The sequence below is a fragment of the Hyperolius riggenbachi genome, chromosome 4 (genome assembly GCF_040937935.1).
Source record: "Hyperolius riggenbachi isolate aHypRig1 chromosome 4, aHypRig1.pri, whole genome shotgun sequence".
Lineage (NCBI taxonomy): Eukaryota > Metazoa > Chordata > Amphibia > Anura > Hyperoliidae > Hyperolius > Hyperolius riggenbachi.
Window position 1 is genome coordinate 123,412,888 of NC_090649.1, and position 25,713 is coordinate 123,438,600.

Sequence of the window (25,713 nt, forward strand, 5' to 3'; positions counted from 1 at the left end):
GTCCAAAGTCCGCATAGCAGCCTACAATGATGTTTTAGAGCACTTCCTGCTTCTCACTGCTGAGAAGCTTTATAGAGATGCTGATTTTCCAGCAGTCCGCATGCATTCATATGTTCCCTTCATGTTTGATTTGGGCTCAAAAAGAACTCGAGTGGCGACTGTACCTGTGCAAGGTAATCTAAGGGATTATAAAAATTATATATATATATATATATATTCCCCTACTGATTACCCAATTACTCTCCATTCATGGTCCAGCTGTTGCCACCAAAGTACATTGATTTAACCACCTGAGCGGTCTGGACGAGCTCAGCTCGTCCAACACCGCCGGAGGCTGCCACTCAGGCCCTGCTGGGCCGATTTTCATCAAATAAAAAGCAGCACACGCAGCCGGCACTTTGCCAGCCGCGTGTGCTGCCTGATCGCCGCCGCTCTGCGGCGATCCGCCGCGAGCAGCGGCGAAAGAGGGTCCCCCCAGCCGCCTGAGCCCAGCGTAGCCGGAACAAAAAGTTCCGGCCAGCGCTAAGGGCTGGATCGGAGGCGGCTGACGTCAGGACGTCGGCTGACGTCGATGACGTCACTCCGCTCGTCGCTATGGCGACGATGTAAGCAAAACAAGGAAGGCCGCTCATTGCGGCCTTCCTTGTTTATTCTGGGCGCCGGAGGCGATCGGAAGAACGCCTCCGGAGCGCCCTCTAGTGGGCTTTCATGCAGCCAACTTTTAGTTGGCTGCATGAAATAGTTTTTTTTTCATTTAAAAAAAACCCTCCCGCAGCCACCCTGGCGATTTAATCAGAACGCCAGGGTGGTTAATAGCGGTGGCCAAATCTGGAGCTGCTCAGGTGCCAAGATGCCCTGCTTCAGTCCACACTACCAAAAGTACCAATACTTGGTTTACTGACCATGGTGTCATTGTCCTTGATTGGCCAGCAAACTCCCCTGACCTAAACTCCCTAGAGTATCAATGGGGTACTGTCAATTGGAAGTTGAGAGACTCCAAACTCAAAAATGCAGACGAGCTGAAGGCTGTTATCAAAGCATCCTGGGTTTCCATAACACCTCAGCAGTGCCACGCCACATTGATGCAGTAATTCATGCCCGAGTAAGTACTGAGATCATATATGGACAGACTTCTTAGTAGGCCAACATTTTTGTATTAAAATAATTATTTTCTTATTGGTCTTATGTTATGAAAATAAATGCTTGAAATAACTCATGATCATCAGCATTTCACAGTCCAGGAGACTTTGCTAGATGGGTTGATCAAGATCTGATATCTTCTAATCCTTTTTTGTAGGGCCTAAAACTTATCTCTTATCACCAATGTCATTTTACTAGACAAATACCATTGTTTGAATTCCGGCGTTATAGCCAGATTAGACACTTTTTCAGAGCGCACTCTATGGCCACTTCTGCTGATAGCACCAGGTCTTCTGAAATTATGTACCTATAAAAAAGGTACCAGAGACAGTTGCTATTTCTAGACTATACTCAATTTTGCTTTGTAGTGGAGATGGGCACTCTGCTGCCTACGTGAAAGCTTGGAAGAAAGAATTGGGCTCACATATCAGTTCTAAATTCTGCTCAGGTATATGGAGAAACTTAGGTGCAGTGACTAGATCTAACATTTTAAAGGACACTTGTAAAACAGAACTGAACTCTTACTACAATACTTCTCACATGAACAAGATATTCCCCTCAACCCGTTTTAGGAGGTTGCGGAGAGGACGAGATGCTGTACCACATTTTCTGGTCATGAAGTGTGGCACAGTAACTCTGGACAGAATGGAAGGATATGGCGACAGATTTTCCCCTTTCAGGTTTCACTTATTGTACACCATGCTTTATTGCCAGTGGTGCTCAGCAGAGCTCGAATATTCGAGTAGCTCGAATATTCGAGCTCTTTTTCAGCTATCCGAGCTCGGTATTCGAGCTCCGAATAGCTGTAGCTATTCGAATGGGCTATCCGAGTACACTCGAATAGCCCATTCACTATTCGAGCTATTCGAGCAAACGCCGCTATTCGAGCTCGGTACCGAGCTCGAATAGCGTCATAGCCCAGATTGATGTCCTTAGAGCCAATCAGAGGGCTCCCAGGCCCTCTGACGGCAGCCAATCACAGAGGGGGACCCTGGCCAGCCCCTACCCTATAAATAGCGGCCGCCATGTTCCGTTTCTCCATGCTTGCCTGAGACTTGTACAGAGAGAGAGTTGCTCCTTTGTGCTTTGGCTTAGCAAGTGCTCTATTGTGATCATTTACCTAGCGTTTTTGCTCACCTACACCTGCCATATACACCTATATTGTTGTTAGTTAGATAGACATTGTATTTTAGTTAGTAGCTTGTGTGTTACATTAGAGACAGGCAGCTGCTGCAAGCTTACAGGTTTAGGCCTCAGGGGGGCCTTGCCTCTGTGGGCAGCTGTCCTCTGTTTATTTCTCTCATCTATACCAGTATTTCTGCTGTCCTTTACTAATAGTATTGTAGTTATACTGTACTAGGAGTAGGACACTCACTGACTGTCACTGTTTATAGGCTACTAGCTAGCTCCTGCGTGTGTGCACTCACTCACTGTCTGTGTGTACACACACTCTATTTCCTTCTGATTACTGATAGATTATTGTTAGTTAGTTGTACTTACTGTTACTACTTACTCTTACTGTACTAGGAGTCTAGGACACTCAGTCAGACAGTCACTGTGTTCATAGGCTACTAGCTCCTGCGTGCGGTCACTCACTGTCTGAGTGTACACACACCACCCACACTCCATTTCCTTCTGATCGCTGATTGATTATTGTAATTAGTTAGTTCTACTTACTGTTACTACTTACTCTTACTGTACTAGGAGTCTAGGACACTCAGTCACTGTGTTCATAGGCTACTAGCTCCTGCGTGCGGTCACTCACTGTCTGAGTGTACACACACCACCCACACTCCATTTCCTTCTGATCGCTGATTGATTATTGTAATTAGTTAGTTCTACTTACTGTTACTACTTACTCTTACTGTACTAGGAGTCTAGGACACTCAGTCACTGTGTTCATAGGCTACTAGCTCCTGCGTGCGGTCACTCACTGTCTGAGTGTACACACACCACCCACACTCCATTTCCTTCTGATCGCTGATTGATTATTGTAATTAGTTAGTTCTACTTACTGTTACTACTTACTCTTACTGTACTAGGAGTCTAGGACACTCAGTCACTGTGTTCATAGGCTACTAGCTCCTGCGTGCGGTCACTCACTGTCTGAGTGTACACACACCACCCACACTCCATTTCCTTCTGATCGCTGATTGATTATTGTAATTAGTTAGTTGTACTTACTGTTACTACTTACTCTTACTGTACTAGGAGTCTAGGACACTCAGTCACTGTGTTCATAGGCTACTAGCTCCTGCGTGCGGTCACTCACTGTCTGAGTGTACACACACCACCCACACTCCATTTCCTTCTGATCGCTGATTGATTATTGTAATTAGTTAGTTCTACTTACTGTTACTACTTACTCTTACTGTACTAGGAGTCTAGGACACTCAGTCACTGTGTTCATAGGCTACTAGCTCCTGCGTGCGGTCACTCACTGTCTGAGTGTACACACACCACCCACACTCCATTTCCTTCTGATCGCTGATTGATTATTGTAATTAGTTAGTTCTACTTACTGTTACTACTTACTCTTACTGTACTAGGAGTCTAGGACACTCAGTCACTGTGTTCATAGGCTACTAGCTCCTGCGTGCGGTCACTCACTGTCTGAGTGTACACACACCACCCACACTCCATTTCCTTCTGATCGCTGATTGATTATTGTAATTAGTTAGTTCTACTTACTGTTACTACTTACTCTTACTGTACTAGGAGTCTAGGACACTCAGTCACTGTGTTCATAGGCTACTAGCTCCTGCGTGCGGTCACTCACTGTCTGAGTGTACACACACCACCCACACTCCATTTCCTTCTGATCGCTGATTGATTATTGTAATTAGTTAGTTCTACTTACTGTTACTACTTACTCTTACTGTACTAGGAGTCTAGGACACTCAGTCACTGTGTTCATAGGCTACTAGCTCCTGCGTGCGGTCACTCACTGTCTGAGTGTACACACACCACCCACACTCCATTTCCTTCTGATCGCTGATTGATTATTGTAATTAGTTAGTTGTACTTACTGTTACTACTTACTCTTACTGTACTAGGAGTCTAGGACACTCAGTCACTGTGTTCATAGGCTACTAGCTCCTGCGTGCGGTCACTCACTGTCTGAGTGTACACACACCACCCACACTCCATTTCCTTCTGATCGCTGATTGATTATTGTAATTAGTTAGTTCTACTTACTGTTACTACTTACTCTTACTGTACTAGGAGTCTAGGACACTCAGTCACTGTGTTCATAGGCTACTAGCTCCTGTGTGCGGTCACTCACTGTCTGAGTGTACACACACCACCCACACTCCATTTCCTTCTGATCGCTGATTGATTATTGTAATTAGTTAGTTCTACTTACTGTTACTACTTACTCTTACTGTACTAGGAGTCTAGGACACTCAGTCACTGTGTTCATAGGCTACTAGCTCCTGCGTGCGGTCACTCACTGTCTGAGTGTACACACACCACCCACACTCCATTTCCTTCTGATCGCTGATTGATTATTGTAATTAGTTAGTTCTACTTACTGTTACTACTTACTCTTACTTTACTAGGAGTCTAGGACACTCAGTCACTGTGTTCATAGGCTACTAGCTCCTGCGTGCGTGCACTCACTGTCTGAGTGTACACACACTAAATTTACTTGTGATTACTACTGATTATTGTAACTGCTAGTTGTACTTCCTGACTGTTACTACTTACTTACTGTACTAGGGGACACTCACTCAGTCACCTCACCAACCAACCCACTCCATTAAAGTACCCCACTTTTCACCCGCCCTTTTACAAAACTTTTGTCTATACGCCCAAAACATTTAAGATGTCTGGAAGTGGCAGCCAGCGCGGTTTGGGCAAGGGGAAGGGCAGCAAGGGAATCAGGAGGAGAGGGAGCAGCATTGTGGCAAGCCGCGGCCGCGGGCGCGCCACCATGCACAGTTCCGCAGCAGCAGCAGCAGCGTCAGTGGCTAACATTCCTCCCATAGCCACTGGCCGTGGACGCCTTGGGCGCCGCCCAGCAGGAGCATCTGCAACTCACGCTGCAGAGACACAGCAGCAGCAGCGTGTAGCACCTGCTCCCATTTTCCTCCAGCCGGGTCGGAAACGTCCCATTGAGGAAAAGGATGCAGACACTGTGGTGCAACTCATGACGGAGGATGAGCAGCCCGCCATCAGCTCTGCATCCGAGGCCTCCACCCTCACCACCACCACCACCCCTGTTCGCAGCAGCCGCCCAGCAGGGTCTGGGGAGGAGGCCAGTTCACCGTCACTCGCCGACCTGTCATTCAGCAGTCTTTTGACCCCAGGCATCATGAGTAAATTGTCTGCTGTTGTTGGCGATCTTGAGGAGGAGATGCTGATGGGCACTTTGGGGGATGAGGGATTGGACAGCAAGACTGTGGCGACAGTCAAGCAGCCCATCCATGCATCAGGAGAGGAGTTTGGGGGGTCCTCATCCCAGCAGGACATGTTTCAGGAGGGGGAGGATGATGATGACCCGGTGACAGACAGAGACTGGGTGCCACCACCTCCAGGGGATGTCGTCCTCAGCAGCTCTGAGGAGGAGGAGGAGGATGCTCTTGTGGGCCTTGCAAGGAGGCGCATCATTGCAAGCATTGGCAGCAGCAGTAGGCAGGTCCCACAGCCTGCTGGTGTCTCAGGCTCAGCAGCAGCAGCATCTGCCAGTACCACCACCAGCCGCACCCAAGCCCCCCCCCCAACCACCACAGGGAGACAGGCAGCAGCGCTTCCATGCCGTAGGGGGATGTTTAAGTCACCAATCTGGCGATATTTCACCATGCCCACTGTGTACAGCAAGTACGCCACTTGCAACCACTGTCAGCGGAAGTTGAGCAGAGGTGCAGACCCCTTAAAGTTCTGCACCAGCTCGCTCATCAACCACCTTGCGGCTAAACATTTCCACCAGCATGAGGAGTTCCAGAGGCTGAAGGCATCTGGTGCTGGCAGTGGCACCACACCCATCACTGCACAGCCTTCAGCAGCAGCAGCAGCAGCAACAGCAGCCACCCGCCCTCCTGCTCCTCCAGCAGCACCAGCAGGAGTGCGGAAACGCACTGCTCCTCCCCCCTCTGCAACTCCTGCCGCCGACACTGAGGCCTGTTCTGGCAGCCAGTCCTCAGTGGCCTCCTCCGCTGTGTCTGCTGATTCCCGTGTCAGCAAAAGGCCACGCCAGAGCCTTTTGAGCGAGTCCTTCCAGGGGGTGGTTAGGGCTCTGCCTCCCAGCAGCCGTCGCGTGCGGCAGCTGAACGGCTTGCTGGCACGGGCCATGTGCTCCCAACTCCTGCCGTACACGCTCGTGCAGGAGGGGAGCGACATTCGTGCGCTGCTTGCTTGCGCAGCCCCAGACTGGCAGCTCCCCAGCAGACACTTCTTTGCCCGCAAGGCCATTCCTGCACTGCACCGCTTTGTGATGGCCAATGTGGAGCGAGGGCTGGAGCACGCGGTTGGTGAAAGGGTCCACGTCACCATGGACTCCTGGAGCAGCCGCTTCGGGACAGGCCGCTACCTGTCCTTCACTGTCCACTGGGTCAGCTTGGTGGAAGGGGGTGAGGATGGGAGAGCAGCAGCGGGCACAGCAGCAGCAGCAACACAGTGGGTGGTGCCACCCCGCAGGGTCAGGGGAACTGCAGCAGGTTCCTCCGATCCTCTGCCATCCTCCGGCACACCTGGCCAAACCCCCCGCCTCAGCAGCAGCGTGAAGGCCCGCCACTGCCAAGCGCTGCTGCACTTGGTCAGCCTTGGGAAGACCAAGCTGACGGCAACCCATGTGTTGGCCAAACTCCAGGAGCAGGAGAGGATTTGGCTGACCCCCAGAGGCCTCAGAGTCGGAGAGGTGGTGGCCGACAATGGGGCCAATCTGGTTGCCGCAATAGACAGGGGAAACCTGACCCACATCCCCTGTCTTGCCCACGTGCTGAACCTGGTGGTGCAGAAGTTCCTGCGCACCTACCAGGGGATGGGCGAACTGCTGGAAACGGCAAGGAATGTTGTGCGTCACTTCCGGCGCTCGGCTGCAGCCTGTGCGAGCCTGGAAGACGTGCAAAAGGAGCTGGATCTGCCACGCCATCGGCTGATCCTTGACGTTCCGACTCGCTGGAACTCCACCCTGGCGATGTTGGAGCGTCTGGTTGAACAGAGGCACGCTGTCAACCAGTACCTTGCCCTGGCCACTGTTTCCGCAGCTCAGAGAAGGGACAAGACCAGCAACATCCCGTCCATCGTCCCCGATGATGACTGGAGGCACATGCAGCAGGTGTGCTTTGTGCTGGCTCCCTTCCTGCAGGCCACAAACATGGTGAGCAGGGACCATGCTATGGTCTGCGAGTGGGTGCCCCTGGTTTCTCTGCTGAACAGGGCCCTCGATGCTTTGCTGGAACAGGGAGCGGCAGCCTTGGACCAGCAGGAGCGGCAACCAGCTGCGCAGTCCACCTCTGAGGGGGAGGAGGAGGAGGACTTGGTGGAGGTCCCTGACCTGGCTGCTGATGAGGGGGATCAGCACAGCGCAGCTGAGTTGGTGCGGGGGTGGAGAGAGGATGAGGCGGCAGAGGAGGAGGATGAGGACAGCACTGACGTCGATGTGCCAGCAGACGTGGCCCGCCTCTTCCCAATGGCAGCGCACATGCTGACGTGCCTGCGCAGGGACCCCAGGGTGATCCAGATGAAGCAGAGGGAGGACATCTGGATCAGCATGATGTTGGACCCACGCCTCAAGGGGAAGTTGAGCCAGTTCCTGCCGCCTGCAGGAGGAGACCCAGCGCAACAAATAAGGAGCTTGCAGCAGGCCCTTGTTGAGCGCTTGGAGGAAGCCTTCCCCCAGCCTTCCACCCCCACTGTCCAGCAGCCAGCACAGAGGCAGCAGCAGGTGCCTGCATCCAGCAGCAGCAAGCGCCCCACAGACCTGCTGTCTCTCAGCCACGAGCTCTACAGGACTGTAGAGGCTCCGGCAGCAGTGACTAGAGAGGAGATGCATGCAGCAGCATCCTCCTCCGGTCACAGCCAGCGCCTGACCCGCATGGTGGCTGACTACATGGGGTCGTACAGCGGGCTTGACAGCGATGCCCCTGTTGATCCCATGGAGTATTGGGTCAAGCGCATGGAGATCTGGAGCGAGCTGGCGCAGTACGCCCTGGAAGTGCTGTCCTGCCCCCCTTCCAGCGTGCTGTCCGAGCGCTGCTTCAGTGCAGCTGGTGGCGTGGTCACTGAGAAACGCTCACGTCTGTCTCACAAGTCTGTGGACAGACTGACGTTTCTCAAGATGAACCAGGCGTGGGTGGAAGGCGAGTTCCTGGCCCCTGTTGTCGGCGAGAGGGGGACATGAACTGGCTGCCGGAACCATCGTTAATGTGCCTTACCACCCTTTACCACCTCCTGGCTCCTGCTCACTAAGCCAGCCTGGTTCACTTTGACTATTACGTCGCCTGCAGCCACACATTTTACACCTACAGTGGGCTGCTGTGTACTGCCCTTCTGCTGTCTGTCTGTGTTTCCCACTGCCAGGGTACACAGAATTACCTTCTTCTGCTGCCACTCTGCCACCAGCTATTACGTCAAACAATAGCTATATTGGTTGCAAAACCAAAACCAAACAAACCATTAAAAAAAATAAAAGGTTTAATTTTTCGGAGGTGCCCGGGTTGAAAACTGTGTTGTCCCAGTTGTGTATTGGACACAATGTGGGCTGCACGACCGCTGTCTGGGACCTCCTGTTGTGTTTATTTACAGCCCTGGTATCACCGCTAGGTACCAGGGCTATTATGTCACGCTGCCTACCTGCTGCCACACTCACACTGCTCCTCCACACCTCCTCCTGCTGCTGCTGCTGCTGTCTGTCTGTGTTTCCCACTGCCAGGGTACACAGATGATTTACCTTCTGCTGCCACTCTGCCACCAGCTATTACGTCAAACAATAGCTGCTCGCCTACTCCTCCATTCCTCCTCCTGCTGCTGCTGTCTGTCTGTGTTTCCCACTGCCAGGGTACACAGAATTACCTTCTTCTGCTGCCACTCTGCCACCAGCTATTACGTCAAACAATAGCTATATTGGTTGCAAAACCAAAACCCAAACAAACCATTAAAAAAAAAAAAAGGTTTAATTTTTCTGAGGTGCCCGGGTTGAAAACTGTGTTGTCCCAGTTGTGTATTGGACACAATGTGGGCTGCACGACCGCTGTCTGGGACCTCCTGTTGTGTTTATTTACAGCCCTGGTATCACCGCTAGGTACCAGGGCTATTATGTCACGCTGCCTACCTGCTGCCACACTCACACTGCTCCTCCACACCTCCTCCTGCTGCTGCTGCTGCTGTCTGTCTGTGTTTCCCACTGCCAGGGTACACAGATGATTTACCTTCTGCTGCCACTCTGCCACCAGCTATTACGTCAAACAATAGCTGCTCGCCTACTCCTCCATTCCTCCTCCTGCTGCTGCTGTCTGTCTGTGTTTCCCACTGCCAGGGTACACAGCATTACCTTCTTCTGCTGCCACTCTGCCACCAGCTATTACGTCAAACAATAGCTATATTGGTTGTAAAACCAAAAACCAAAAAACCATTAAAAAAAAAAAAAGGTTTAATTTTTCTGAGGTGCCCGGGTTGAAAACTGTGTTGTCCCAGTTGTGTATTGGACACAATGTGGGCTGCACGACCGCTGTCTGGGACCTCCTGTTGTGTTTATTTACAGCCCTGGTATCACCGCTAGGTACCAGGGCTATTATGTCACGCTGCCTACCTGCTGCCACACTCACACTGCTCCTCCACACCTCCTCCTGCTGCTGCTGCTGCTGTCTGTCTGTGTTTCCCACTGCCAGGGTACACAGATGATTTACCTTCTGCTGCCACTCTGCCACCAGCTATTACGTCAAACAATAGCTGCTCGCCTACTCCTCCATTCCTCCTCCTGCTGCTGCTGTCTGTCTGTGTTTCCCACTGCCAGGGTACACAGAATTACCTTCTTCTGCTGCCACTCTGCCACCAGCTATTACGTCAAACAATAGCTATATTGGTTGTAAAACCAAAAACCAAAAAACCATTAAAAAAAAAAAAAGGTTTAATTTTTCTGAGGTGCCCGGGTTGAAAACTGTGTTGTCCCAGTTGTGTATTGGACACAATGTGGGCTGCACGACCGCTGTCTGGGACCTCCTGTTGTGTTTATTTACAGCCCTGGTATCACCGCTAGGTACCAGGGCTATTATGTCACGCTGCCTACCTGCTGCCACACTCACACTGCTCCTCCACACCTCCTCCTGCTGCTGCTGCTGCTGTCTGTCTGTGTTTCCCACTGCCAGGGTACACAGATGATTTACCTTCTGCTGCCACTCTGCCACCAGCTATTACGTCAAACAATAGCTGCTCGCCTACTCCTCCATTCCTCCTCCTGCTGCTGCTGTCTGTCTGTGTTTCCCACTGCCAGGGTACACAGCATTACCTTCTTCTGCTGCCACTCTGCCACCAGCTATTACGTCAAACAATAGCTATATTGGTTGCAAAACCAAAAACCAAAAAACCATAAAAAAAAAAAAAAGGTTTAATTTTTCTGAGGTGCCCGGGTTGAAAACTGTGTTGTCCCAGTTGTGTATTGGACACAATGTGGGCTGCACGACCGCTGTCTGGGACCTCCTGTTGTGTTTATTTACAGCCCTGGTATCACCGCTAGGTACCAGGGCTATTATGTCACGGCGAGCTGCCTGCCTCATTGACTGCCTGCTGCCACACACTCATCCTCCTCCTCCTGCTGCTGAATTTACCTCCTGCTGTCTTTGTGTTTCCACTGCCAGGGAGCACATACAATGGCGCTTCCAACATGCGTGCGCCCACCAGCTATTTGTTACGCTCAAAAATAGCTGCATTTCTTTAAAAAAAAATTGAAAAGAGAAATACGTGAAGATGATGAAGAAGAAGATGAAAAAGAAGAAGAAGATAAAGAAGAAGAAGATGAAGAAGATGAAGAAGAAGAAGATGAAGAAGAAGAAGAAGATGAAAAAGAAGATGAAAAAGAAGAAGAAGATGAAGAAGATGAAGAAGAAGAAGATGAAGAAGAAGAAGATGAAGAAGAAGAAGATGAAGAAGAAGAAGAAGAAGATGAAGAAGATGAAGAAGAAGAAGATGAAGAAGATGAAGAAGAAGAAGATGAAGAAGAAGAAGATGAAGAAGATGAAGATGAAGAAGAAGATGAAGATGAAGAAGAAGATGAAGAAGAAGATGATGAAGAAGAAGAAGAAGAAGAAGAAGATGATGAAGAAGAAGAAGAAGAAGAAGAAGATATAGAAGAAGAAGATCTAGAAGAAGAAGAAAGATAAAGAAGAAGAAGAACAAGTATATACAGTAACACTACTGAACAAAATTTAGGACACAACTTCTCTTTCCACATTTTTTTTTAAAGGAACATCCCCACATAATCACTTGCTGTTGTTACTTGGAAAAAAAGATGTTTCTTGCATCATTCACCCTCAAAACAAGTGTTGGAAGCTATTTAAGGCCAATTCGAATAGTCAGCTCGAATAGTGAGCTCGAATACCGACTCGAATAGTGAGCTCGAAGTCCGAGGTCGAATCGAATAGTAAAAATTATTCGACTCGAATATTCGACTGACCTCGAATAATTTACTATTCGAATTCGACCAAACTCGAATTTTAAATAGGGGTATTTGAGCATCACTATTTATTGCTGACCCCAACTCAGATGTCCTGAGTGCCTTCCACAAACTGTATAGATTTCTGTTGATTGGGGCCTCATGGGCAATTGCTAGACAACAGAAATCTAATTCCCTTTCTTTGCAGCTTGTCAAAGAGAGGGTGGATGTTATCATGCTAATGGAGAAATGCACTATGCTAGCTTAGATTTATGTGAGAAGTTCTACTCAGTATGGGAGGAATGGCTGGCCCATAGAGGTATTGATTACATGCACACATAGCTTATTCACACCATTTAGAAATAGTGCATATTACTCTGTTATTCTTTTGTTTTGCATAATGAAGAAAATCATAGTGTGGTTTGGTTTTTTTTGCGTCGTTTATGTTTTATTTTCTGTTCTCGTTTTTTGTGCTACATTCTTTGGTTTATCAGAGACGGTGTTCTGTAAGTAACAATAGTTGCATACCTTTTGTATATTTGACTACAATGTTTGTGGTACAACTTAATATTTGCAACAATAAACATCTTTATTAAAAACACCATGTAAACATTTACAGTGCAGGTGGAAAAGGTATGTGAACCCCTAGACTAATGACATCTCCAAGAGCTAGAGTGAGGTGTTAGCCAGCTGGAGTCCAATCAATGAGATGAGATTGGAAATGTTGGTTTACAGATGCCCCGTCCTATAAAAACACACCATTTTGGGTTTGCTTTTCCCAAGTAGCATTGCCTGATGTGAATGATGTCTCGCACGAAAGAACTCTCAGAAGACCTACGATTAAGAATTGTTGACTTGCATAAAGCTGGAAAGGGTTTTAAAAGTATCTCCAAAAGCCTTGCTGTTCATCAGTCCACGGTAAGATAAATTGTCTGTAGATGGAGAAAGTTCAGCACTGCTGCTACTCTCCTTAGGAGTGGCCGTCCTGTAAAGATGACTGCAAAAGCACAGCGCAGAATGCTCAATGAGGTGAAGAAGAATCCTACAGGTGCATTTCTCTACGATTTTCTTCTGTCCTGCGCTAGACATTTTTAACATTTTAAAATTTTGATGATATGTCTTGGGATGCACCTGTATAACCAGCATAAGTAAGAAGCTTGGGGCCTCAGTGCGATTTTTACAGGGGGGCCCCATGCACTGTATTGATATGGAGCCCCCAAACCTACCAAGGACAGCTGCTGTATCAGAGGGTGTATTTAGAGTAAAGAAACCGTTTGCTAAGGATTATCACTATGCAATGTACATATAGAGGTGTTCTTTACCAGCATTGCATCAATACAAAGCTAAAAAGATGGATGAAGGCAGGACCCTAGTAGGCCCCATTGGTGCAGGGACCTCTGTGCGGTCGCCACCTCTGCATCCCGTTGCTACACCACTGAGTATAACCTCTGGGTGGGCTGATCCTCATTAGTAGGATAAGATACTAGCAAGCAAGCATAATGCTTTCCCTCCCTATAATAGGAGACTTTCCAGGACACCTGGCCCATGTGATCACTCATTTTTCTGACTTTAACGGTACACTTTAGTTGACAGCTTACTACAGAGCAGCACATCACAACACTGCAGCATGCATATTAATAGATGTCTCTGTAGTGAAGCCATGCATTTCCTCCTACATATAGCCGATACAGAGAAAGATGCCACACTTACAGCTCCAGCTGAGAGAGACAGCAGTCTCATACGCTTAGAACATAATGTTTTGCAACATAGGGGTTGATTCTCTAAAAGCTAGTAAAACAGCTGAGCACAAACAGCGCATTGCAATTTTACTGGTACTTAGGCCAGCAAAGTAGTGCACCTTGCTCAGTTAAGACAACCCGCTGCATCTGTGTAACGCAAGTGTTACTATGGTAACAGTACTTGCTTTTTTGGCTTTTTTTCAGAAGTGTCCAAGTCTCATTCTAAGTTATACCCCACTAGTATTTTCAGAAACGTTCCAATCTCAGTTACTTCATGACTCTCTTTGGATCATGGGGCTTGATGCTGTTCTGTAAGTGCTTTTGGAAAAAAAAACCCTAAGAATCCCTTCTATGAGGAGATTAACTAGTCCAAAACCTGTCACATTTTTACTGCCTACTGTAAATTTTAATATTTTTAATCTGGCACAAATGTATTTTTTTATAAACGTGTACATTTTCTATATTCTAAATTTTAATTTTTTTTGCGATAGTGGTTTACACTAAGCCCCTTCCTGATGCCTAACCCTAACCCCGATCTAAAACAGTCCTTGAAGCCTAACCATAGCCTCCATCACAATGTCAACCCTTTCCTGACACCTAACCTTCCCACTAGGTACAGGTCTTCCTAGCACCTAACCCTAAGCTCCCTCCCCATGTCAACTGCTTCCTAACACCTAACCCTAACCTTCCCACAAATAAATACCTTTCTAAACAGAATTCTAACCTTTTACCTCAAAGTAAGGCCCATCCTGATGCCTAACCTTAACCCCCATCTAAAACACTTCTTAAAAATCAACCACAGCCTTCAACTTGTAAATACACATTGCCTCCATGCTATACAGTATATCATCAAATCTCCTTAACTAGAGTACTCCTTAGATCTTTTCCATGAAATTGTTTGTAATGATTTGCCACACAGATGTCTTCATCCCTGCCCTCAATGTCTGTGAATGCCTCAAGATTCTTTCTTTAAGGGGTCTGATCGTCTTCCCAATATGCCTGAGGCCACAGGGACACTGAAGCATATAGACCACTTTCTCCATGACAAAATAAATAAAATAAGTAATCCTATATTCCTTATTGTTTGCACTAATTCTGTTGGTCCTATCCACAAATGTACACATTTTGCAGCCTGGGCATTTATACAGGAAGTCCCCGGTAAACGAACGACATAGGGACTGCAGGTTCGGTCTTAACCTGAATCTGTTAAGTCAGAACATTGTGCCATCTCTGCCCCTGTACCTCCTCTGTGCCCCCCCCCCCCCCATGCCTCCAGTGTCCCCCTCTGTGTCACCTCTGCGCCTGCTTATACAAGTTTAAAAGCCATTTTTTCTTCGAATTTTTTATAATATATTTACTCAAAAACTACAAGTCCAATTTGGAAAAAAAAATGGACTTGTTCCCATGGAAACACAGAATCCATGCCGTTCAAGTCATTCATAATTCGGGCGTTCGTAAGTTAGGGACTACTTGTACATACCAAGGGAATTGACTTTTAAAAAGCTGATACAGCAGTATTTAGTGTATACCAGCATGGTTCATTGGTCAGAGTTGTTTGCTCGTACGTTTTTAACATTGTATGTGTTTTTTACTATTCATCCCTGATCATGGTATGTGCAATAATTTAATAATTTATAGTCTTAATAAAGGTATTGATTGTTACAGCACTTTAGGCCAGAAACCCACTAGGAGTGATTTCTAATCGCTAGTGATTTGGAAAAGCTCTTGCTAATGCAATGCTATGGGGGATTCTTATAAAATCACATTGCTCAAGTGGGATCACCCCCATAGCATTACATTAGCAAGAGCTTTTAAATCGCTCAGAAAATCGCTCCTAGTGGGTTTATAACCTAAAACGGTTTCGTTTCTATTAATTCTTAATTTGCATATGCATGGTTCTGCTGTCCGAAGCAGTAAATAAAGGCGCACGCGGCAAGTGGACTAATTGGGCACCGCCATAGGAGCCAATTTAAAATATCTGTATTTGGGCGCTGGAGCAGAAATTTTGGCGCCCGGTAAATAGTTACAGCACCCACCATATATCCATGGGCTCCCAAATGTTGTTATTTCTAAACGGCCATGGCGGCGCCCAAGAACTTGCGTTTTTCTTTCTTTGAAGTGAGTATGAGGGGGGGGGGGGGGGGGGGTAGTTACGTTTAGGTCTTTAGTGTGTGTGGGGGGGATTAGGTAGGTAGTTTGTGCGGGGGGAGGTTAAGGGTTAGGTAGGTAGTGTGTGCGGGGGGAGGGGGGTTAGGGTTAGGTAGGTAGTGTGTGCGGGGGAGGGGGGTTAGGGTTAGGTAGGTAGTGTGTGCGGGGGAGGGGGGTTAGGGTTAGGTAGGTAGTGTGTGCGGGGGAGGGGGGTTAGGGTTAGGTAGGTAGTGTGTGCGGGGGAGGGGGGTTAGGGTTAGGTAGGTAGTGTGTGCGGGGGAGGGGGGTTAGGGTTAGGTAGGTAGTGTGTGCGGGGGAGGGGGGTTAGGGTTAGGCAGGTAGTGTGTGTGTGACTGGGGCTTAGGGTTAGATGTCAGGGGGAGGGTTCTGTGTGAGAGTGGGGTTAGGACTGGCCATACTAAAATATCGGTATTTAATACTACTATTTTACTATTGGCCTTAATGGGCGCCCAAATTTCCAGGCACCTTTATTCGATGTATGCGTGTTTTTCCCCACTGAGGCCAGAAACCCACTAGGAGCGATTTCTAATCTCTAGTGATTTGAAAAAGCTCTTGCTAATGCAATGCTATGGGGGATTTTTTAAAAATCAAATCACTCAAGTGGGATCACCCCCATAGCATTACATTAGCAAGAGCTTTTCAAATCACAAAGCCCTCAGAAAATCGCTCCTAGTGGGTTTCTAGCCTAATAAGGGGTTAATCTACATTATATGTTATTTGATTTATCAGGTGACTATATCTGGTTACTGCTGCCTTATCTTGTTTTTTTATAGTATGAATAATCGCAAATACCATTCTGTTTTAAGAAGGCAAAATTCTGTTTTATTTCGCTAAAGTCTGACATTTGGATAAATGAACTCTACGTTCGCAGTTCGGTTATCCTTCATTTTAGAGAAAGATTCCCTCCAGGCTTCTGATTATGTACTGCGCAAATCAGCTGGTGTAATATTCTATCAAAACCTCTCTTTCTCAAGTTCCCCTGAACACTTCTGTATGAGTGGATCAAAACAAGGAAAACAAAAGATAAGGCTCGCCAGTAGGAAAAAGTCAACATACTGAAATGTTTTTTCAATACAATTTCTCAGTGGGAGATGAAATATTATTATCTGTTCTCTTAGCATACAATTGAATAAATATACCATGATCCAGCGCAGCAGTGGATTTCCGATCGGGCTCAGGCGGAATTAGCCGTGCACAAATCAGGTCCGCTCTACTGCACAGACGCAGGCGACTTGCATCTGCACAGTAGAGCGGACCCGAATGGGCTCAGCTATTTTCACCTGAGCCTGATCAGAAAGCCGCTATAGCGCTTGTGCTGGATCCGAGGAAGGTAAATATTGCAGGTGCTACTGTGCCTGCGCCACAGCCAACATTCTTTGCCGCCTGTGGTTTTGGGAAAGTTATATTATCAGCAGCTGTCAGGTACAACTGAATGTGCAAGATAATGTCCATGTTTCCCTATGGCTCAAGCGGGTGATATTACAGTTTAACAGTGTGCTGACTAGGAAGCTGTTATAGGGTAATGGCCATTTTTAAAATGGAGAACAGAGAATTCCATTTATTACAATGGACAAACAGGATGCAGGAAAGGAGAAAGAGATTGAGGAGTAGACTACACAGGAGATAAGTATGACCTGTGTATGGTTAATATGACATTTTCAGTTCAGGTTCTCCTTAACCATCCAATTTTTTTTCCTGTCAGTCTGAAGCTTTGAGGAAGGCAGATAGGTGTGGCTTCAGCTGACAGAGCAGTCACTCTCCCCTCTGCCTGCCCCTGTGACTGAAAGGGGAGCGGTTCAGACAGGCTGGCTGTAAGCAGGTAGCTTAGAGGCTCCCTATCTATCATAACCAACAAGAAAATCCAAATTTTGGTTAGACGAAAATCTAATCTGACGACTGTTTTTCAATTGTTTAATCGATTGTGCCCATCAACAGAGATTATTTACAACCAATCTGATCAGAATTTCTGATAGCTCAAAAGGTTTTCTCGCTAGAAATTGGACCTTTAGTGGTCACCTTAGTCTCTTAGTAGACATCAACTGCTGCACAAGGAAACTATATTTTATTATTTTGCAAAAACTACAATATTTTTATAAATCTTGTTCTGCATAATACATTCAATATGCCTAACCTATTCTCCCATCATTAACCACTTCTTTATGCCGAACCCCAACAACTGCACGTAAAAAAAAACCCTTCTTCATGCCTAACCCTGGCACCTAACATTAACCCCTTCCAGAAGCCTAAATCTAACCTCTGCATCTAACTCTAATCCCTTCTTTATGCTTAACCTCAACCACTGCACCAAACATCAACCCCTACCAGATGCCTAACTCTGCCCCAACAAAAACACCTTCCTGAGGCCTAGCCCTAACCTCTTCCCCAACATTAACCCTTCCCTGATACGTAACCTCCACTGTGGATATTAACCCCTGAAGACTAACCATAACCAGGTTAAATATTGTTGGTGAGGGTTTGGGGCTGCCAGCACTGGATCAGGCTGGTGGAAAGAGACAAGGGAAGCCTCATTAGGATCCAGAGGCATCCCCCTCCCGAGTTAAGTACATAAAATGTTACTAAAGTTACAGGTGTCCTTTAAAGTGAGCATAAAGTGAAGAAACTCAGTTCAGGTTACATACTTATAGTTGTGGCCAAAATTAATAGCCCCCCTTATGAAATTAGACAACACTCTTGATTTCTTCATGAAAATGACCATTAACAAGTGTTTCTTATTTAGGAAACAAATACACTATTAAAGACAATGTCCACTAAGTTTAATTGAGCTATTTTATTGATACACCAAGATGAAAGAAGAAAAGGCAAAAATGAGACATCCAAAATTATTAGCCCCCTTGCCAAAGGCAATAGAGTACCCTTTCTGAGGCAATGCTGACAGCAATCTCAGTAGTTATTTACTAAGTTGGCACAGGTCTCCCGAGGGATTTTCGCAGATTCTGCCATTGCAAACTGTTCTAGCTGGTCCAAATTGTACAGTTTCCAAGCATGGACATTCACTTTGAGCACCCACTACAGATTGTCAATAGGATTGAGGTTCCGGGCTCTGTGCTGGCCACTCCAGGATCTTGGTTTTGGTATCCTTGCGGAACTGTTGGACTAATTTCAGTGTAGGCTTTGGATCATTGTCTTGTTTGAATACCCAGCGATGACCTAAGCCTAGGCTACTAGCTGATTTCTGCACACTCTCCCACAAAATGTCAATATAATTTGCATTTTTCATGATACCATGCACTCAAACAAGGCTTCCTGTGCCTAAAGGTGCAAAACAGCCCTACAGTATGATGCTCCCAACACCATGTTTAACTGTGGGAACTGTGTTCCTTCATTTGAAGACCTTTCCCTTTCTTCAAACATAAGTAACATCCATGTACTCAACCAGTTCCAGTTTAGTCTCATCAGACCAAAGAACAGACTTACAAATCTCATCTTTCCTTTTCAAATATTGACAGGCAGACCTCAGTCCGAATGTGATGTGCCGCTCTTTGAATAAAGAGGGTCTTCTGGGACGATGACCCTGAAGCCCACCATGATGAAGGAAAACCTGTGTTCCTTGAAACAATCTCCAGAAGAGGGCAGGTCAGCAACAATTATCTTGGCAGATGCCCAGGTCTCCTTGCTGACATCTCTGACTATTTTCCTTTCCAAAGTTCTAGAAATCTTGCACTTATAGCCAAGGCCAAGTTTGTTTCTTGCAGAATTTGTCTCCTTGAACTTGGCAATGATGCAACGTACAGCAGTCCTAGACACTGTACATTGCTTGGAAATGGCAGTGTAGCCTCACCCCTTATCATGAGCCTCTACTATCTTCTTTCTGAGCTCCAGACTAACTTCCTTTGTCTTTTGCAGGGTAACAGTAATCCCTCTCATGTGTTCAGGTGCCCTGTTCTTTGGAGTCTTTTTATGCTAATTGAATGTTTTTAGGAGGCCAATTGACTGCACAGGTGTCATTAGAAAGCCAATTGGCTGCACAGATGTGGTTTCAAACTGAATGGTTAATTACTGTAGGTGTATTTTGGAAGCAAACATTTGCATTGAGATAACATTTTTAACCATCTCATTTTTACTATATTTGATATTAACCAAGCCTAAAAAGGAATTTTATAGTTACAAAATGTACCAAAAGCTACTAAATCATACTGGTGAATGTCTGATCAATCAAGTTTCATGAATGGTGCAAACAATGGGAAGAAGTTTAGGAAAATGTTCCATAATTCCTGGAGGGCTGATAATTTTGTATCAACTGTACTTATGTAGAGCAAAGGCTCTGGATACCATACAGTCTTTCCGATCCTTGGTCCATCCCGTTGTTCCAGTGTCAGCTCTCTTTGAAGTTATTCAACCTGATAGATTGAAAAACTCTTGGGCCCTCAGAGAGAAGCTTTTAGAAATACTTGTGTCCCTGAGTACTTCCACAGACGAGCACATCTGTACTGTGCACACGAGTCCAGACTTGTGCATACGCAGTACAGATTGGCCTGTCTTTAGGAGGATGCGAGTACTCCCGGAAGGTTGCCTGAGGAGTACTGAAGACATAGCCAGGCACATAACAAACTGGGGAGCGATAAAGCTCTATAGAAACCAGAGCCTGCCTTCTACAAAAGTATGTATCTAATCTGAATTCGGTTTCCTAACTGCTTCTGCTGCTTTCGTCTTGTAATTGTCCTATAACTCCAGTGTCCTTTCCACCAAAATCCACTGACAAATTGTTTGCAGCTGTTGATAAAGTTTATATTTAGTGTCAGTAGTGGCTGAACTCCTACAGATAAATAACTGGCCATGTGACCACCTGTAAATTTTCCAATTAGAGGTGCTGATGATAAAATTATCATTTAATAAAGAGTGTGCTTCACTGTACTGTATGTGTAACAGGGTGTGGGACATTTGTATGATAAAAAACCCTAGTGACAGAAATGACCCAGAAGCCTCTTTGGGCCGGGCAGCATAGTGGCATAATGGTTAGGGCTCGCTAGAATCCCAGCCAGGGCACTATCTACACAGAGTTTGTATGGTCTCCCCCTCTCTGCGTAGGTTTACGCTGGTCCCTCTCACCCCCTCCCCTACATCCCAAATACATATAGATAAATTGGCTTCTCCCTAAAGTTGTCCTAGACTACGATACAAACACTGCACATAGACATAGGACTATGGGAGGGATTAGACTGTGAGCCCCTCTGAGGGACAGCTAAGTGACAAGACAATATACTCCATACAGCCCTGGTAGTGACGCCTATCTCTTCTATAAAGGTAGAGAGGAGAAGCAGTGGGTGTTGTGCGCTAAGTAGAGCAACACTCTCAGAAATATTAATGACAGTAATGTGGGACACAGGGAGGAGTTACGAAATGAATTAAAAGAAAGTAAACAGGTAGAAGAGAGCGATGTGATTGCCACACAATGGGACTGTTTTCACAGCAAAGGAGGGAAGATGAAAAAGAGTTATTTATATTTTGCTCTGAGCTCCCAGGATAAATGATTCATGGAACATTCATCTATTCCTTTCATCCGTCCTTCAAACTCAGCTACCTTTGGGTATATAATCACATTTCACGCTTTGCAAACGCTACCCGCAGCTCTGGGGACACTCGTATACAGACTGTTTGCTGGAAGAGTTTCACATTTGTTTGGCTGAAATAAAATAAAAACCCATTCAAAATGTTATTTCAAACTTCAGACTGCAGCTAACGGACGGCTAGACGAGAGGTAAGGGGGCCAGGTCTAAGCGGATTGCGATGTATACTGCTTCCTATGCAAACAGGGCTATTCAGGTAGCTTAGTGAAAACAAGCATTCGGTACCCAAGGGAACATTCTGTCACAAGAGCTTATGCTTGAAATCTCTCACGCAGAGCACAGCTTGATTACTGACTTCTCCATTACTTGGCACACAGAATATTGACAGGTGGAGTGGAACTTGGAGAGGAGAGCAGGACTGAAATAAAACATTTCATATTCAGTTATCTGAATAATGGAAATCAGAAACATATGTGACATAAACCCAGTCTTTGCAACCAAGCCTCTTAGCAGATATTCAGTTACCAACCGGAACATACATATACTGTACATAATATATATTATATATACTTCCCTATTGTTTCCACCACACTACCTTCTAGATTGTAAGCTCACAAGGGCAGGGACCACCTCCTATTGTTTTTTATTTTGCTGTAATTTACCATATGAACGTGTACCAATTTTAGTGATATCTCAATCCACACATTGGGCTTGATTCACTAAACCTTGATAACTTATATCACGGCCGTTTTCGAGCGCATTTCCGCGCAATCGCGAACTATCGTGCGCAATCACGAACTATCGGTTTAGTGAATCAAACACATTATGTATGTACTTGTACTTGTATTACCAGATGCCATGACTGTACAGTGTCTTGAACTTCTCATGTATTATATGTTCCCTAATGTTTGTTTTGTACTGTGTACAGCGCCACAGAAGATGTTGGCACTATATAAATAAAAAATAGTGATAACAATATATACACGCTGTATTACCTGACTTCTTGATGAGATTGATATTAAAATCACCATAACCTAATCTTCCTATGGAAAGAGGATGTTTAATAGACACATCCAGGCACAACAAAGCTATAAAATAAATGTGCAATACCCCAGACTACTAAAGATGAGACATCAGGATCTGACCACATCCAGAATCGATACAGATAGAGGTCACACACCTATAGTTCCAGCCACATCCATGCTCCGAACAGCTGAAACTTGAGCATGGTTGTACTCTATACAGCACAATCACTTGCAAGGTACTCAGAGCAACAACCCAAATCCCTAAAGTGCAGCTGGTCCTCAAAGACAGAGTTCAGTAAACATCCACTCCACACCCATGTAAAATGAAATAAAGTGCCTGAGACAGATCAAACTCCTAGAATCCAAAGACATGTAAAACCTACAGCTACAGTCAGTATCTATAGAGCAGGAACCCAGATCATTAGAAGTGCCAATGTTCAGCAAGAATAGGGACATATAAAATGTAACCCAACATCAGTGGGGTCACCAACAACTGGTCCCAACATCACTGGGGTCACTGATTCTAAAAAGAAGAGTCAAATGCCAGGTGCAGATTTTCAGAACAGCAGACGCCCAATCAGACCCAGACTATGTAAGAAGATTATATATTATAATGAAGTCTTGTGGCAGCCTTTTGTAAGCTCCAGAAAGACCACTTAGCACTGCAGAAAAGCAATCATTTTCTTTTTATCATTATAGCCTGTATAACAGATTAGTGTTGTTAGAGCACAGTCTTGCACAATTGCAATCACTTTCATTGTAAATAACATGTAACTGTACAAAATAGGAATGCACTGGCTGCATCACGGTGTCCCTGATAGTGCAGGAATGTCACACTAGTTGTCACCTTTCAGGGTTAGGCATCCCAGGAGTTATAATAAAACAATACAAATGTTTGTTTATCCATGGCCAATAATCTAACATCCTAGAAAGTATCATCAGCACCATATTTGATCCAATATCGACTGAATAATAAACCTAAACACTAGCAAAAGACAAAACACAGAGAATGGCTCTTTCCTTCATTAACTTTTGTAATTATGCATAGGAAATTCCTTTGCTCCATCAAAACAGTAAAAAAGCCACCCGATTTAAGTTTCTGAAGTCCAGCTGCCACAACTAGAAAGTCACGTGATACAGTAGCAGGAGAGTATAGAGAGGTCTTACCTGGGAGGTGCGCAGCTCATTCTCGGCACAGCTGCATACAGACCGCTTGTACAGCCAGATAGCGCTACACAATCACTTCCAGCAACTCTTCTCTGCCGCCGCTGCTGTGAGTCCTGCTCTGCTAGCCTGGCCACGCCTCCCAGCTACACACCGATGAGTCACAGGAGAAGATGTGAGCAAGGCAGTTTTCATTAACCCCGTCTCAGCAGACTGTATCAGGAGGAGGCATCATGCCCCGTGTGCTGCTTGAGGTCCGAGGTGCTGAAGTCACTCATCGCGGCTGCTCCAGGAATGTCATTTGCGACTTGTAGATGGGTCTGATGAGGGAAGACTGGAGCTGATTACCATTGATTGCAAATGGTTTTCAGGAGATTCACATTACATAATACTGAGAATCCCGTTTCCACTAGAGTGAATTTGCATGCATTTCCTGCATGCAGATTCGCATAGACAATACAAGTGGATGGGACTGTTTCCACTTGTCAGGATTTCTGAGCGTTTTTCTGTGCAGAAAAAAATCTGCACAGCAGAACCATCAGAATTCGCATACCGCTATGCAATTCGCATACAATGTATTTCATAGGAAATTCGCATGCGGTTTTGGTATGCGAATGCGCATGGAATCAATGGAAAAGCGCACAGGCACTGCCATGGTTAAATTCGCATACATCGTCATCCATTCGCATAGAACCGCATGCAAAATGTTACCGTGGCGATTCCCACTGCACAAGTGGAAATGGGCGACTGCGGATCTTATCGGGAGTGACAGAGGAAAAGGCTGAATTGAAAACCAAAATTAAAAAAAAGGAAGCATAATGAGTTACGAAAAAAAGAAAAATTTCCGATATTTTTTTTTAAGATAAAGCATAATCTTTGGGAATAAGAATTCAATTATTGTTAAGTTCTTCAGTCTGTGTGCACAGCCACGTAGCAGTGCGGGAAACGTTGCGTTTTTATGCATATGTGTTTGTGCGTTTGTATTGCGTTTTCCATGCGCTTTCTATGCGTTTGTGCACATGCAGGTTGTTTTTGCATTTTGCATGCGTTTTAATGTGTTTGCGGTTCACAAGTCACTAGGTAGTCAACAGGAAGCGGAAATACATCAGAAAACAGTTTATTTTTCAAAAACGCATTACATTGCCTCACCTTTGACTTTCATTATGTGCGTTTTGATGTATTTTTGAAAAATAGGCAACAAAACCAGCGTTTTTGAAAACGCATATTTTAAAACACATACAAAACGCATATGCGGTTTTTAACGTGGCCCATTGACTAACATTATACACATACGCTGCATTTTACGCAGCAATAGCGTTTCTGCCCTGTGTGTTCCCACACCTGAACTAAGGCTACTTACACACCAGGACATTGTGTTTAGGGGATGCAGTGGTGCTCACCGCCAGGTCGTGATCACGCTTACGAGTGGATTCACGACCATTTTGACGCATTCTGCCTCGGACACGCTAAGCCGTGAATAGATTTTCAACCACGAAAATCTGCTTCGGCTTCGCGTGAATGCAGACAGAAATCCGCATTCATGCTCGTGAAACCCGGCGCTGAAGTCGTGGTTAGCGGAAATGCATCAAACTATGCGGAAGTGACACATTGCAGGCCAATCAGAGGGCCCCAGCCAGGCCCTAGCAACCAATCACAGGAGGGGAGCTATGCCCTCCCCTCCTGAATATAAAGCGGCGGCCATGATGGAAAAGCTCTGTCCTTGCTAGACTGTGGTGCTGAGAGGATTATCTCCAGGCCATTGTTGTTTGAGCAAGTGCATTTATTGTGTTAAAAACAAAGCGGTTTTTTTTGGTAACACTGCTCTTATACTGTACACAGTTAGCTAGTCAGTGAGTGATTGCTGTAGTTAGTTGTAGTCAGTGTAGTGTAGTGGGAGTGTGGGAGTCTAGTGATTATTTAACTGTGTGTAGTGCAGGCAGGTTCAGTGCTGCAGTGTAGTCAGTGTAGTGGGAGTGGGGATTATCTGTGTGTAGTGCAGGCAGGCAGGTTAGTGCAGCTGCAGTGTTCACTTGTATATTCCAGTGACAGTTATACACTTGTACTATTTGCAGGCAGCCAGTCACACCGCCGGCGCCGCCACTCTCTGCCAGCGCTGTTTATTCATTCTGTCAGTGACCTTGTGCCGTGCCCAGTGCCCACTGCTCGCTCGCTGGCATATAAGCATCTCATTACACAGTGTGACATCCTTGTGTGCCCACTGCATCCTTCAGTGACCTAGTTGTATATCCAGTGCCCACTGCTGTGCCCACTGCATCCTTCAGTGACCTTATACTGTGCCCACTGCATCCTTCAGTGACCTAGTTGTATACCCAGTGCCCACTGCTGTGCCCACTGCATCC

General features: G+C 46.0%; 1 protein-coding gene across 4 annotated transcripts in view; it reads right to left on the reverse strand.

The window, feature by feature from the left end:
- Positions 1–23,471, reverse strand: part of SPHKAP (SPHK1 interactor, AKAP domain containing) — a 329,639-nt gene extending 306,168 nt beyond the window's left edge. For all 4 annotated transcript variants that reach the window (XM_068280530.1, XM_068280531.1, XM_068280532.1 and 1 more), the window contains exon 1: positions 23,357–23,471. In XM_068280530.1, coding sequence (XP_068136631.1) covers positions 23,357–23,376 — 20 coding nt within the window. In that variant the 5' untranslated portion in view covers positions 23,377–23,471. The remainder of the gene's footprint in view (positions 1–23,356) is intronic.
- Positions 23,472–25,713: the final 2,242 nt, after the last annotated feature.